Source organism: Epinephelus moara, chromosome 12 (genome assembly GCF_006386435.1).
Source record: "Epinephelus moara isolate mb chromosome 12, YSFRI_EMoa_1.0, whole genome shotgun sequence".
Lineage (NCBI taxonomy): Eukaryota > Metazoa > Chordata > Actinopteri > Perciformes > Serranidae > Epinephelus > Epinephelus moara.
In genome coordinates this window covers 10,100,016-10,115,693 of record NC_065517.1, presented here as the reverse complement: position 1 = coordinate 10,115,693, position 15,678 = coordinate 10,100,016, and the positions used below count along the sequence as shown (strand labels likewise).

The 15,678-nt window shown below is 42.0% G+C and overlaps 2 protein-coding genes across 5 annotated transcripts in view; one reads left to right on the top strand and one right to left on the bottom strand.

Moving 5' to 3' along the window:
* Positions 1-3,926, bottom strand: part of cdc42bpab (CDC42 binding protein kinase alpha (DMPK-like) b) — a 93,915-nt gene extending 89,989 nt beyond the window's left edge. Inside the window, exon 1 of one of the 4 annotated variants that reach the window (XM_050058916.1) lies at positions 2,658-3,926. In XM_050058916.1, the coding sequence (XP_049914873.1) occupies positions 2,658-2,835 (178 nt within the window). In that variant the 5' untranslated portion in view covers positions 2,836-3,926. The remainder of the gene's footprint in view (positions 1-2,657) is intronic. The other 3 variants (XM_050058914.1, XM_050058913.1, XM_050058915.1) reach the window with 3 other exon arrangements.
* A 7,519-nt stretch (positions 3,927-11,445) lies between these two features.
* On the top strand, positions 11,446-14,080 carry lft1 (lefty1). The gene is made up of 4 exons (XM_050058716.1): positions 11,446-11,834; positions 12,054-12,300; positions 12,477-12,716; positions 13,402-14,080. Exons 1-4 carry the CDS (start codon positions 11,570-11,572, stop codon positions 13,724-13,726), a joined length of 1,077 nt encoding a protein of 358 aa, XP_049914673.1. The 5' UTR covers positions 11,446-11,569; the 3' UTR covers positions 13,727-14,080.
* The last annotated feature ends 1,598 nt before the right edge of the window (positions 14,081-15,678 follow it).

The following is a 15,678-nucleotide window of genomic DNA, read 5'->3' as shown; positions in this document are numbered from 1 at the left end:
AAACACAGCCAACATACCTATCCTACCCAATTACAAACTTGTTGCTGCTAGCTCCAGAAGTGATGTTTCCTTTTTTCCCCCTCATGTTTCTGACCATGTTGCAAATGCTGACACTTCTAAAATACTACATCTAAATCACCCGCTGAGACTGAAAAACTGTCTTCATAAACCTATAAGGGACAACTAATGGCTGTCTTGTTCTTAATTCATTTTCTGAACTGCAACAATCTACTTTTTAGCCTGATAGAAGTGATCATCCTGCCCAAAAGCACAGCAACAGCCAAGAATCCTAGGACCTTGTTAGAGCTCTATGGGTACCCTCCTCCTGGAGCCACAACACGTGTCTTACAGCCATCTTTCATTTTGCTACAGGGAGGAATATGTATGCGAAAGCAAGTAAAAAGTGGCAAGTGAAGCACCATGGTTCATCTGTTTGGACAGGGTTTCAGATCAGCTGCATTCCTCGATTTAATGGCTGTCTGCTAATGTCAGAAGTGGGTACAGTTTGTCTAACTATTAACAGCAGGACATGGCACAGATTGTTTATTAAATGGGGGAGACAGTGTTTGTACAGTCACTTAAGTTACTTGGAAAGAGAAATTAATGTTGCATTGTGATATATGACTCTCATGTTTGTAGTGAGAAAACTAAAGGAGTACAGTACAAGACTATTTTGGGAGAAGACAACTGAAATTAAGAACCCTTTGGGTACTTCTATTAGAGCCACTTGATGTGAATTTTGTTTATGCAATTTCAGCTTCACTGACCTTGAGATACAAACACTGCAGCTTAATTAAATTAATTGATATTAGCTGTAGAAACTGGAGGATTATCACACAAGTCCCACTGGAGCAGATCATAACAAGCACCAACGTGGGACCTCAACAGGACTATGATACCTTGGACACAGCTGCATGCTATGTGTTGTGTCTGGCTGGGTTCAGTCAGAGAGTTTCTACTGTCAACACAGGGAAATGTCAGGATGTGGTCACCACTTGGCACCCAAGCACGGGGCACCTCTCCTTAAAGGCCAGGGCACACTGGCATTGTTGTAAAAGATGAGGCAGATCGGCTGAGGACTTACAACTGGGGAAAACAGGATGTTCTAAAGGAAACTATACATGTGTAATGTCTAAACACAGTCAGGTATGGCTTTTAAGCAGGCAGGAAAGTACCTCTTTATCCCTTTACAGAGACAAAAATCACCAAACCCAGTCACTTCCAGTATTTTACCAGCCAGCATAGCTCTATTTTTAGCACAGAATAGGTTGTCCAGATGGTGGCTGGTGGGGTAAACCAACTTAGCAGCCACAGCCAAACTTTACCACCATTTGACCAGTTTAACTGCCATCCTGTCTGTCTGACACTGCCGCTTTGTAACGGGCCAAACTGCTGCCTGTTTAACATTTGAGTTTAAACTGGTTCGCAAATAAAGAAAAAGTAAAAGATGCCAGTGAATATGCCAAACTGCACTTTCTTTCCATTCCACTTTTCTCTCTAATTTGCTGCTATGTTATTAATTCGCCTCGATCCAGGGCAATGATTTGCTCCTGCACCGCCTCAAACTGCTGCAGCACTTCTTTCAAGACAAGCAGGCCAGCCAGGCATGCTCCGGCAGCTAGCTGGGCCTCTGCGCCAGATAAAAAAGGTGAGTTGTTCACATTCCTGCTTCATGCACAAACTAAACCCCCGATGTCACACACACAAACACACGCACACAACCCCTCTGCACAAATGAGTGAGTTGTTTGCGTGCATGTGTGTGTGTGTGTGTGTGTGTGTGTGTGTGTGTGTGTGGTCCTCTTGCCTTCCTGTGCGTTGTTTTTTCAAACCTTGCCTTAACCAGAGAAGTGGGAAAGTTACAAAACGTCTCACATTATTATTCTCTCACTTATTTCCTGATTATAAACTAATCAAATCATGGGCGAAACATTTGGGGTATGCACCTATGCTATAATGGTTAGAAAACACTACTTTTTTCTGTTATAACAAAGTCTATCTGATGAGAGACAACTAGGTAGGTTATCAACAAGCTTTCACCTACACGCCCATTAAAAGGAAAAACAAACTGGCATGCAAAGTAGTGTTGAAAACCTAAGTGTAGCAAAGAGGGTTGGTGCAATGACAGAAAGGCGCCTACATTATGTAAGAGTGCATTTTCATAAGAATAAATGGTAGCCTGGAGGATAGGACATCTTTATGAGATCTTTCCTGGATTCATATCAAAACTCTGAGTGGGCCTGTGTAAGATCTTCCTCACTACAGTTAATGTCCGTCTGTGTATTTGGGTTAGTCCTTCTTGCTGTCAACTTTGTCAACCACTGTTTTCAGAGCATATCTGTTTTTGGTAATCAGACATGTCCTCTGTTTAATGTGTGTTCTTGTAACTTCAACATGCCGTCATGTATAGTTCTTTTACTAAACATATAAAACGTTTAATTACACAAGAGTAAAGTGTCCTTCCTTTTAGTTTTAGGGAGGGTTTGAGTGAGAAGAGAGCAGGCCAACTGAGCCCCACTACTACTATAAAAGGAATGTGATGGGGAAGGGAGGGCCACTGCACCACCAACATTATTAGCCTATCATCTTACCAAAAAGACAGGGAGGCTGGATGCACAGGCCAAACAAGAGGAAATAAGAAAAAATACTCCTGCTTACCCCAGTCCAAAAACTCCGTGATGTTTTTCTCTCTTCTAAGCGGGGAGTTGTTGCACTCATCGTAGAGGCACACCAGGATATCCAGCAGCGTTTCCACACTCAGGCACTGGCCATTAGACTCAGCTGGCCCGTCCAGGATCAGCTTCTCCAGCTTCTTCAAACGCACCTCTCCCGACATGATTATTCCGGCGTATTGATTTCTGAAGTAATGATGATGGAGGTGGTGGGGAGGGAAATGAGCAAACACCTACCTCGGCCTGTTAGTTAGCACAGACGGGCCTGTACAGAAGTTCTTTCACCTTGAATGTGTCACAAAATTAATAAAAACTTTGAGCTGAGGGCAAGCCGGGGCTAATTCCGCGTTAAAACCGGCCTGTTCATGATCTCCCTCTCAAGATCCAGTATCTAAGACGTGAAGCACTTCCCCATTTTTTAATACCTATCCCCACAGGGCATATGCGAAAAGAAGTAGTCACAATTACAGACCCTGGCTGCCCCGGGCCGGCTGATTTTTAAAGAAATCCCAACGTTAGCTGGCAGTTTTCTGGTCTTCTCTGCGTGGGAAGTAGTAGAAAAATCGAGTCGTTACGGTTCAAAAGATCCCCCTGAGTTGTTGTGGCAGATATTTGGGATTCTCCATTCTTGCAGCAACCCAAAAATGCAAGGCAGATCTGCAATGCTACAAAGCCCCAGCGCCCCTCCTCTGCTCCAGGAATGGAAGGGCGACACAGGCTTAGTTAGCAGCCTGCTAGGTTAGCTATTTAGCTAGCCAGCGAGCTACCGTTAACGTTACTTTTCTTCCTTCCTAAATGCCATCGTTGCCCCCTTTTTCCAGGAGCTGACACACAATATGCACAGTGTTAACAGAGCTTAACTGAATTTGGCCCCTTTCGACAGAATGGTTAATTTTCCATCCAACTGGAAAATATTCCCTTGTTTTCACAACTCAGTGCTGGCAGATATGTTCTTTAAATCCCATTCTTCGTCCGGAAAACAAACGTCCCTAGTTTCTTCACAGTTCAACACGACGGTTAGTTCAAGAGTTCCAACACGCTAACAGTGAGTTAGCCGTCAAAAAATGCGAGTCCTTTTTTTGAAGGTTACAGAGGAGCTTGTTTCACGTCAGGAGCAAAGCTGTAGTCTAGTCTTGCTTATTCCAAATACGGGACACAGCCTAAATTCCCCCTGTCCTTTCCTTTGCCTTGCCTGCCTCCCCCGCCGGTCGGTCGCTTCTTGCCGTCTTTGCACAGTCAAGCTACCAGCAGCCTGCTGCCAGAGACTGTCGACGGGAAAGACAAGCAAGTAGACAGCTCTATCCGTAACGTCGCACTGGATTATGGGAAGCAGGGCCCGGTTGTAAAATATGAATGAGTTACAAATGGACGCTTAGCTCGCGACGATGCTTGTACACATCAAAAACACAGCTTGTAAATCCTCCAAAAACACTTTACCTCTTTCTCACTCAATGTTGAATGTCTCATCTGCAACGCGACGCCCTCACAGACCGTTATGTGTTATATTTTTTTTACAAGGAACGTCGATATTTTCCAACTTTCACGCATGCGTGGAGCGCCGAATCCTCAAATCGGCCATCTTTGCTTTGCCTGAATCCGTCCTGTCCTTTACAGTTAGCAGACCATCGCCCGGTGTTGTAGCATCTCTGGTTGCTGCTGCAGGCAAAATCCCAGATCATCATCATGGCGCCCGTCACAGCATCTGTTGTGCGGAAGGGGTGGGGGTGCGTGGTGGTGGTGATGGTGGGGGCTGTCAATATTGTGAATGGAAACTGCGGGCTGTCTGTCAGTCTGCTGGTGACGTGGTGCAGAGAGGACACATTTCCTTCAGACTGGAATAACAATGACTGCTGTCCCTTTAACTGGCAACAAAACATTCATATTATGGAGACATGCCTGTATGCAACTGTGATGTCTGCGTTAATGTAACCTGTGCTCAGACCTCATAGCTGTTGCAAGTGGGCCACATTCACATTAGCAGTACAGTCATCCTTTGCCTCTGTGCATGGGCGGATTATGAGATAGTGGGCCCCTGGGCACAGATATGCAAAGGGCCCCACCACCTGTCCTACATAGGACCAGGACACACAGCCTCTGTGGAGCGTTTTTTTCTCTTCGTGGTTTTGTGCTACTTTATGGTAATTTTGAGTCTCTTTCTAGTTGGTACTTGTTTTACCTCACTCAGACAGTCAAGTCAGATTCACTCATGATAAATGTGACTTGACTTAACTTGACGATTTGAGTGACATGTTGCAAGTGAAGGCCAGGGGCCCCCTTGACACTTTTGGTCCCTTGGCCTGTGCCCCATAGGCCCGTTCAGTAATCCATCCATGCTTCTATGTGTGTGTGATGCCTAAACTTACCAAATTCTGACATTTTAATGGGACTTTATGGCATTATGGCTACAACAGACACATTAAAGTTATATCCAAATAATTCTGCATGCCTACACACCTTTCATGCATGACATCAGAAATGGTAAATTCGACAACTATGTGTGGTCTCAACAGCCCCAAAATGTGATTGGCATTTGAAAATAACGCAATATTACTGCAGTTCTTATACTGTGTCTGCCTCCCTTACACGGGTGTATTGAGCAGACCTACTGGCCAGAGCCTCTGCGTGAAATTGCTGTGATTAACTTTTTAAGAACTTTGTTATTGTGGCAATAACAGAGCCCCAAATGTCCTTTAAAAAAAAATAAAACTGAAGGAATAGCCTAATCATTCATTCTGAATATATGTCACATGAGAGAAACCCTCATAATATATTTGAAGAGGGTGATTCTGCCCCCTTGGTTTATATAGTGCTGAGCACTCTACACAGTTTGGGCCCTTCAGTTCTGTGGGGAACCAACAACAGCATGTTATGCCAGCCCTAAGGGGGTTGGGGGGGGGCTTTTCCAAGTCCAGAGGCCCATTGAATTATAATCCACCTATACTCTCCCATTTCTCAGCGTCAAAGGTGTGTCGAGTGTGTCCCGGATTTCCTGCTGCTCAGACTGTTCTCACGGGCAAGAGAAGCTTAATACTGAGAGCAAACTCTAAGATAAACAGGTTTGCAGGTTAGAGTTGAATTTTCCGATGAGCCTGAGTGCTGCTGTATTCCTGCAGGCTGTCAAACCTCTCATATCCACAGATGAATCAAACAGTTATCAATGTAAGTGGTTGATTATTTGCACCTATTCGTCTGTTCAAATAGCCATCATACTCTCATTATAGCTGTTGTATGAAAACAGTAACAGCCATGCCTTAAATGTCATCACATAAATCATTACGATAGTACTGAGTGAAAAGTGATATTTTACAGTATCACCCAGCTCTATTAGCTACAGTGTGTTTCTCTGAGCTATCATCGTCCCATCCTTTTGAAGTTAGGTGCTTATCGCCACTCAAAGTACATCTATTAATGATTAACGGCCTGCATAGCAACTGAATCGTAGGGGGGGTAGGGAGTCAGACACAGAAGCCTTGTGTCTCTGTGCCACACTCCAGTAAAGACCAACATAAAATAATGCACTGCTATACTTCAGAAACTATTTAAATGGATTCTGTCTGCAAGCCTCTGCAGTGTCAGGGAGAAGAAAGGCACAAAGAAGCACTGTGATGAAACGAGCAGCACACGCAGAACAACTTAGCATAAAAAGATGTGTACAACAGAATAGATTTTGATGGTGACTGAGTGTAATTTGAAGCATACAGCTTTGGCAGGACTGTTTATCAGAAACAGCCAAACAACAGATTATATCTTTTTACAATGTGTAACCACTGGGAGATGACTGAGCGTTGGGAAAGTATCCTGCATAAGCAACAAAAACATCTTTGCTCTCTCCCTTTCTTTCACAACATTTATGAGTCTTTGTAATGTGTGAGACACCACTGAACCAGGTCACCTTATTAAAGGGAAAATCCACTCTAAAACTGAATTCACATACATAGTATCTGTTGTATTGTGTTTTCATTAAGTTATGTTTTAATTTGAATATGATTTTTTTTAATCAGCATTACATGTACACCTACAGTTTGGATATTTTTTGTTATATTCAGTGTATTATTATGGCTCACCTCTCTTTGGGACTGACGTAAATCTTAAAGGTGTGGAGTATTGGTTAGACAAAACAAGCAACATCAATATCAGCTTGTATCAGCTTGGGCTGTGGGAAAATGCAATGGACATTCTTTTTTATTGTTATTTTAATACATTTAAAAATAATCTAATATGGTTTGGAGTAAGTTTTTAGAAGACAACTTTTGATGATGTAATGACAGTAAACAATGAAAGACTGCTGATTTTACAGGGATATTATTTCCTATTTTGACTGGCAACAGGAAGCCAGACAAAAAACAAAAGCAAAAACAAAAACTGTAACCATGTAATCCAGTTCCGAATAAATATAAATCATATATATTTGTTATGTATTTCCGATGAACAGAATATTTTTGAATAGGATGAACAAATTTATGAAACAATAAAAAGGAAGATGAAACAAAAAAAGAAGGAAAATGGAATAAAAATACAAGTAGACAAAAAAATTATACGTTTCTCTAAATTTGATTAAGAAAGTAAAAATGCATTATTGTATTTTATTATTTTATTTTGTTTGATTATTTTTTATTTATTTATTCTATTTATTTTAATTTTGATTAAATTTAATTGTAATCTTATTTACCAATAATTAATTTTAATTATTTTATTTTATTTTATTTAGGGTGGATGTTCCCTTTAACGTTACCACCTCTTTCTAGTGTCACCAGAGCGCCCTCTGCTGTGCAAATAGCATTCATGCAGCTGAGGGTTTTTTAAGGTTACTGCAGCTGTCTTATATTTTGCATAGTTTTAGTCAACCCCTGTATATATTTATTAATATCTAACATCAATATCCTGCAGAACATGTTTATTGAGCGCCTTTGCAGTCATAGAAATGATCACCCAGCAGAGCCTATACAACTGTCTGCATCATTTTGCATCTGCACTCCTTATTAGTATCCTGCACATCACAAGTCTCCCCTGTGTCGATCAATTAAAAGTTAATGAAAATATTTATTGTTAGTCCTATCTAATCATGTCTGATCCTATTGGGTTAAGTCTACACTGGCATTAAACCCTCAGTCTCTGCGCTGATTGGCCCTCAGTAGCTGTGTGAAATGCAATTAGACTGTCCTGTACTTTGTCTACATGTGGAGGCCATTGAGCAATAATTGTATTGTCCTTGCACAGGTCTAGCGCTTTCCCCTCTGACAGACTGATCAGTGATTGCTGGCTGCCGCCTCCACGGATGGATCCAGACACGGAGAGACGTCTGCAGCCGCGGTGACAAAACACAAGAGGTTTGTATGGGCCATTAAAGTGCAAACTAGCGCGGCTCATGTCTCTAAATATTTGATATTAGGATAAAGCGGGCAATAATAGATCAGGAAGTGGGTGACAATGCAGCCATGATGTGAATAATAAGGAATTTGCGCTGACCACCAACACAAGTTCAATATTGACTCTTTGGAGCAGCTCCGCCTCGTTCCCAGGGAGACTCTCAAAGACATGCTGATATAATATGTGCAAAGTCAGCTGGAAACAGCCAGACTGTATCCAAGTGTTTCTACTGTAATATCTGTCTCATGTAAGCATTTAAACTGGGCCTTATACAAACAGCAGTTTCTGTAAGCACAGGGGATTTCATGTTCCACAAATGGAAGGGGATGGCCTATAAATTGGACTTCTTTCGAATGCAAATGTTTGGATGTTAATTAACACCTGCGTTGTTGATTGTGGGAGCTTGTTGGCCTTTGATTGAAAAGAAATGGCACCTAGGAGCATCAGATGTAGCTTTGAACTAGGCAACTAGTCTTTGATTGGCATGGGAAGGAAGAAAGACTGAGAAATATCACACAAAGGGCATCTTAATTTCCCGAATTAGGGGTTGTAATGTGAGGCAGAGAGGATACCAGGGGTCTGGAGGACAGGCACTGGCTGGACTGGGCCATGGGTGTGCTCGGAATTTACATGTCTGCACTGATGGCTCTGACATCAGGCGACCTGTTTGGACCACTGTTGTGGATCTAACTGTGTCATAGACAGGGTTATAATCCTATAAAATCCAATTAAATCATTTAAAATGTTGCCTTTTTTCATTTCTCAATACTTGAAAACACCGATTCTGTCTTTAAGAACATCACTTAACTGTGTGCAACTGTGACATTATTTACTACTGTACTATTTTGGGCATATTTATCACATAATTTTAATAAGCAATGTAGTTGCATTTATTTTTTTAGGCCTTTTTACATCTAGCCAGGGCTATTTCTTATTTGCAATATTTTCTTTGGTGATCAATGCTATCCCCATGGGTGTAGATTTTGGGGGACACACAGGGGGACACATGCCCCTCAATATTTAGAACATGTGCGTTTGCCCCCCCCTTAACAGCAGACTTTTATTGTGACAAAATTAAAGACGTTAACAGCACAAATTGGTGCAAAAAAATATAACAAAATAAAAAAATCACCAAAATACAGGAAATAAAATGTGGGTTGCTCAAAACTTTATGGCGGACCCCGACACCTCCAGTTTCACATATGTCACCGCCCGCCATGTTGAAAGAAAATCTACACCCCTGATTATCTCCATTAAATAAGCTAAGTAAAGAAATAAAGTGTCTCATTATTAAACTTTTTTCAGGACTAATTGTGTAAGAATTATTATTTTTTGACTGCCAAATGTTCTGAGAACAAGAAAATAACATTATATTTGAGACCAGTGATTACAGTATATGCACAACTGCAAACTGCCATTGCAAATTTAATTTATTCACTCAATCATACAAAAAGCTGCCAAATGCATTTAATTAGGTTATAACACAAACAAAACAGCGCTGAAATCATACTCATCAAGTCATTATAAGTCTTATAATGTTGTTAGTCTTAACTCCATACACACATAATCGCCTTTGCACACATGCAAGTTTTCTGATCTTTTTAAATTTGTTTTATTTGCAGCACTGCATTGTACCATACATGGACTGTATCAGGTCTGCAGCACTAATTAATAATCTGTCTTGTTTGTAAGCTGCAGGCAGTAGCTGGAGCGAGCGGGTCTGGCAGTCATCTGTCATTTGCTCTTCCTGTGTGCCCCTTCAGTCTGTCTGACATCTCTAAGCAAACACAGCCCAATACACAACTGCAGGCAAGGCCTTGTGGGGCAGCCAGTGAGAGCACCCCTCTTCTAATGTTTGTGTGACAAAAAAGGCAAGGCAAATCCTCGCAATGGAATCAGATAATCACCAACCTGTGAAGAGCCTGCCCCAATCCACATCCGAGCCGGCCCCCCGGCCCCTGGATTAACTGTCTGTTTGGCTAATAATTTTAATCTGCTGGAGAGGGCCAAGAATGGGTGACAGGGCTCGGAATAAACATCTAATCCTCTATGCCCCCTCCTCCCTGCGAGCTCTGCACTACTTCCTCCTAGAACCCTTGTTATACACTTGTGCCAAAATGAACAGACTGGACTGCCTGCTGTGTTTTTTTTTTTCTTTCTGTTAGTCCCGATCTTCATCCACCTTTTTTTTCAGGACAAAATTGCTCTCCAGCCGCCCAGACAGAAATAAGCCCGCTGTGTGACAGACTGTTGCCAGACTGCCCCGGCCCTGACATCGTCCAGTGGAATGTACACGTCAGAGTGTGGGGTGTGTGTAGACAAGGGTGCTACTGAAGAGAGGGCACTTGAGGTTCGCAGGGTCAAGAGATGTCTGTCTGGGACGCATGTGTAGCAGCTCAGAGGACACTTCAGAGACAAACATTTCAATTCTGGGGGAATAATTGAATGTCAAGACACTGAGAGGATTTTGCAATTTGTTGGACTGTGTGAAATAAACACCAAAGTTGCAACAGTGAAAACACTATTGGATGCTTTTTAATGTAAAGTGCACAAAACCATAAAGATAGCATTCACTTTGATTGGACATATGTGTGTTTTTGACTGTAATACTTTTAGTAAGATACATTTTGTTTTAACATACAACTTCATGTGCAGTCCTCCATTGTATAATGACATTAACAATCAATTCTTAAATATATTCCTGTTCCTGTGTGCCACAAAAATCCAACGATTGTTCTTCTTTTTGGGTAGAACATCTGCTGAAAGTGCATTTTAACCATCATGATACCTATTTAAACTTTGTGATACAGGTGGCTTCCAAAAATATAGTTGAACAAGTATATATATATATATATACATGAAATGCACGTAGAAATTGTAATTTAATTGTCTGAATTTCTACGATCGAGATGAACGCACAAAGCACAAATGACCATTTCTGAAAACTGCTCTGCCCTTTCATTATAATCCAAATATATTGTAATTTTTTTTTTAATTCAATTTATTCTGTCGTATATATTTGTCTCTTAATTTTTGCAATATTTGTTTTTGTTTTAAATGTTATTTTTTGGCATTTTCTCTTGCAATACACCAAAGCAAATTCCTTGCATGTGAAAACAAGCTTGGCAATAACAAGAATTCTGATTCTGACTCTGAATGATCTTATTTATTTATTTACACCATAAAGAGCAGATTTTGGATCCTCATTCTGACATCAAATGCAACACAGGCCACCGACATCAAGCATAGTTTTACTGTAACTCTGGTAAAATTACACCTCCACAATGCGGATGGCATTCGAGTCTAATTGTTGCTGTTTGAAGTATGGCCACTTAGATATCCTGTTTAGGATGGGGCTGTATTGTCGCACCTTTGTTCTGATAAGGGTCCCTGCCCCCATTGACAAAGTGCGAACGACTGGGAGGGCCGCAACAATATAAGGGAGCCGGAGGAGTGTCAGAGGGACACTGTCTATCTCTGGGTGACTTGTGCTACTGTGCTGCTGTTTTATCACACTTATTTTTTTTACTCATGGATTTCCTCCGCGCTTGCATCCTTTGCGCCGCTTTCCTCGGTCTCGCCAAGGCTTTTACGCACCAGGATATGAAGGACGCGCTGCTGCAGAAACTTGGCTTGGATGAAGTTCCTAAGATCCATAAGAGGGATTTGGAGAATTTAGTTATCCCGGCGCACATCAGAAACAAGTACATGTCCATGCTGAAGATGCACCACAGCAGGAGACGCAGATCTCTGCCCAGCCTGGCGGGCATCCTGAGGGGAATCCCTGGCAATGCAGGTAAGAGAGGCTCCCATTTTTCATAATACACAACAAGTAACTTGCAGGAAATCATATGAAAATAGCTTTGACACGGATACCAGTTAGAAGAAACAGTTATTTCCGTGCGTAATTATGCGCAATCCATTTTACGCACCAAACTGCCTTGAAAAAACAGGCATTTTAAGCAACTTAAAGAGAAAGAATCGCATATAACGCTTATAATGCTTTGTGTTTTAGATATTTCCGGGGAGTATGTGTATTCTGACACCACTCGGCATCGCATGGTATTCGACATGGAGGCGAGGATCCCGGATAACAGCGAGGTGACCATGGCGGAGCTGAAGCTCTACCAGCGGGCCTCCTACCACAAACGCTTCGCGGTGGAAAGGAAAAACCACCGGCCCGTCAACAACGCCCGGGTCAGCATCTACTGGGTGGAGGTGCTGCCAAACGGATCCAACCGGACGTCGCTGGTAGATTCACGGTAAGGGGTCATTTTCTCATGGTGACGTGTGGAAAATATATTCACTGTAGAGCAATTAAGAGGCGCCTCCCACGGTCTCAGTGGGTTATCTTAGTAATAATTCAATTGCAGTCTTCTCCAGGACACATCCGTTTCATCTTCTTTTAATTAATCGCCCTTATCACTCGTGTTCACAGGTTGATCCCCATTCACGAGACCGGCTGGAAGAGCTTTGATGTGACACAGGCGGTGCACTATTGGTCTAAGACCCAGCAGAAGACACCTATGCACCTGGAGGTGTGGATCGAGGGCGAGAGACCTGGCAGCTACGCGGCAGAGATGGCAAAGAGTGTGCGCTTTACCACCCAGGAGCAGACGGACAACACCTTGGGAAAGCCCGAGCTCATCCTCTACACACTGAACCTCGAAGAGTACGGGTAAGGGCGCGAGCTTTTGATATACAGGATATTGTAGCTGTGTGACAATTAGCCCATATTCTCCATTTTTACCTGTCGCCATTTACATTCATTAGTGGAATTGTAGTGGTGTGGCAGCAGGGGCGTCAGTTTACTCCTTCTCATAGGTGTAGGTTTCAGTGGGGGACGCAGGGGGGGGGAATGTGCATTTGTCCCTCCCATTAAAAACATCAAAGTAGTATTTGGACAGAATTTGGACAAAATTAAAGACATTAACACTTGAATTTGATGCAGAAGAGGCACAAAATGGTGCATAAAAATTGCAAGAAAGAGGAAATAAGGTTTTCGATGCTCAAAATTTTCTGGTGGAGGACCCACAAACCCTGCACATCATATGTGTCCCCCCAAATGTTGAAAAAATACCCACACCCTTGCTCATTCTCATGGTTTGTAGAACTGTAGCTGCAAAATACTGGCTACAAGAGTCCAAAAGTCACATGTAACATATTAGTGTTTTAAAGATGGTCCAGGTGATGAAGTTGTTGCTTCTAAACAGATTTTAATTAGGCATCTTTCTGTTGATATACCCACTAAATATAATGAATATCATACCTGAGTAACTGTGTCAAGCAGGGGTGTAGCTAAGAGGTTCTAGGCCTGGGACTTTAGAACAGTAGTCTAACTTTCTTTATCCTTTCCTCCCCAGTTCTCGTGGCGACTGTGACGTCAACACAAACAAAGACACCTGCTGCAGAGAGCAGTACTTCGTCAACTTCCGCGCTCTCACCTGGACGCAGTACTGGATCATCGAGCCAGCAGGTTACCAAGCCTTCAGGTGCACCGGAAGCTGCAAGCAGCCCAAGCGCAACTACGGTTACGGCGAGAGGCGGTGCACGGCATCGGAGAGCGCCCCGTTACCCATCATGTACCTGGTGAAGAAGGGGGACTACACTGAGATAGAAGTGGCGGAATTCCCGAATATGATTGTAGAGAGGTGTGCATGCACCATGGACAATGTCTCCATAGTATGATGTCATGGAGAACAGCTGTAGTACTCCTATAATCACAGACTGCTGGGAAGTATTGTAGGAATATTATAGTGTTTTTCTGTTGGGGTGTTGGTTTATTTAATGGTTTTAAACAGCACGTCTAGTACTTTCTATTTAAATGGACATTTATTGGGAGTTTCATACACACAACAGGCAGTCCTGCTGCCATTAAACTCCTCCTCCACAAGCACTTTTTATATATTTTGTAAATTTTGATATCTTTTTTATTCAGATTTGTATGAGTTGTGTTGAATCTGTAGCAGTCAGTCACATTCTGTCTGACGTGTTATATTTTCAAGCTGTACATAATATGGATGAGTTTATGTTTGGAAAATAAAATATTTTGTTTCACTTAAAGATTTCCTGCTCTCCTTCCTTCCTCCCTGCTGCCGACTGAGCGCTGCTGTCTGGCGCCATTCACATTCATGATCACATTCACATGCAGTCACATACAGCTGCTGGTCTCATAGGAAATTGTGGAGCAGAGCAAATAATTTGCCTAATGACTTATAACATTTGTTAACACTGAGGGCTCACTGGCGTTGACAAACCTACTTGTGATGCTCTGTTTGCAGTGGGAAGGCGCTACACGGCCACATACGGAGAAACACGAAGTCAATTCGCATTAAGCTAGAATGGGCCCTCTGTGTGTTTACATCAGACTTAGACCGGGCCAAACGTTGCTAATCAGGGCCAATACCTAATGCACTGTTTGCTGTCTGGCTGGGGGGTCTTGTCATTCACTAATATGCTGCTGATGGAGGTAAACATGCTGCCCTCCCAAAGACAAGCAGCTGTCTGTCTGGAGGGGAAGTGGATTCCCAACATACACCTCCAACAACACCAGGAGGCATGGGACTGGGACAGACACAGGTGGTGCTGCAAATGGTGGATTCATACTGCTGCTTTTTAGAAAGTGTTAATTTATAAATCAAATTAGATTTCATGTTGCTTTTTAGACACTTACCAGCAGAAAGAGACATTTTAAAGGGACAGTTAACCCCCACATAAAAAATACATATTTTTCCTCTTAGCTGTAGGGCTGTTTATGAATCTAGATTGTTTTGGTGTGAGTTGCAGAGTGTTGGAGATATCGTCCATAGAGATGTCTGCCTTCTCTCAGATATAATGGAACTAGATGGCACTCGGCTATTTCTTACATTAAACTGCTCCCAACAAGGTCTGTGGATTATCTTATGTAATGTGGTCATGAGTTCTGCAAAGAGCCATTGCTGTTGAGTTTTTCAAATGTATTTTTTGGCACTTTGAGCACCACAAGCTGAGTGCCATCTGTTCTAATATATTCAAGAGAAGGCAGACATCTCTACGGCTGATATCTAACACTCTGCAACTCACACCAAAACAATCTATATGATTAATAGCACTACAGGTAAGAGGAAAATGTATTTTTGATTTTCAGATGAACTGTCCCTTTAACAGACTCTACCAAGTTATCTAAATACATTACAAATACTTAATCCAACAATACATGTTTGCATTTGTATTTACTTCCTTTAAAAGCACATTAAAAACACATGATGGTGCAGTCAAATGTCTTTAGAAGTCACACATTAAGTAATAAGGAAAGTACTTGTAACAGTGTACATACACCTGTATCTGTAGTATAAATACACCAGTATGTGGATGATCCAGTGGTAACTAAACTTAAAATATGACGATGAGTGAACACTTCAAACAACTCCATTAAAAGACTGATAAAAATCACAGATGAGAGAATGGTTGTGAGAATATTTCCAAGTCACTGGACAGCTACTCACATCAGTAATTGAGAAATGCAAAGAATATGATGAAAAGAGAGCCTGCAGCCATGCAAGCAGCTCCGTGAGGCAGTACTTAAACATATCAGCAAGCTAACGTACCCGCAATAACAACGCTAGCATGTGGATGATTAACAGGTGTAGTATTCACCATGT

Bases quoted from the DNA above. Each gene is read 5' to 3' on its own strand.
- lft1 (XM_050058716.1), top strand. From the start codon at position 11,570: ATGGATTTCCTCCGCGCTTGCATCCTTTGCGCCGCTTTCCTCGGTCTC. The intron at 11,835-12,053 runs GTAAGAGAGGCT...TTTGTGTTTTAG, and splicing joins GGGAATCCCTGGCAATGCAG to ATATTTCCGGGGAGTATGTG. The intron at 12,717-13,401 runs GTAAGGGCGCGA...TTTCCTCCCCAG, and splicing joins CTGAACCTCGAAGAGTACGG to TTCTCGTGGCGACTGTGACG.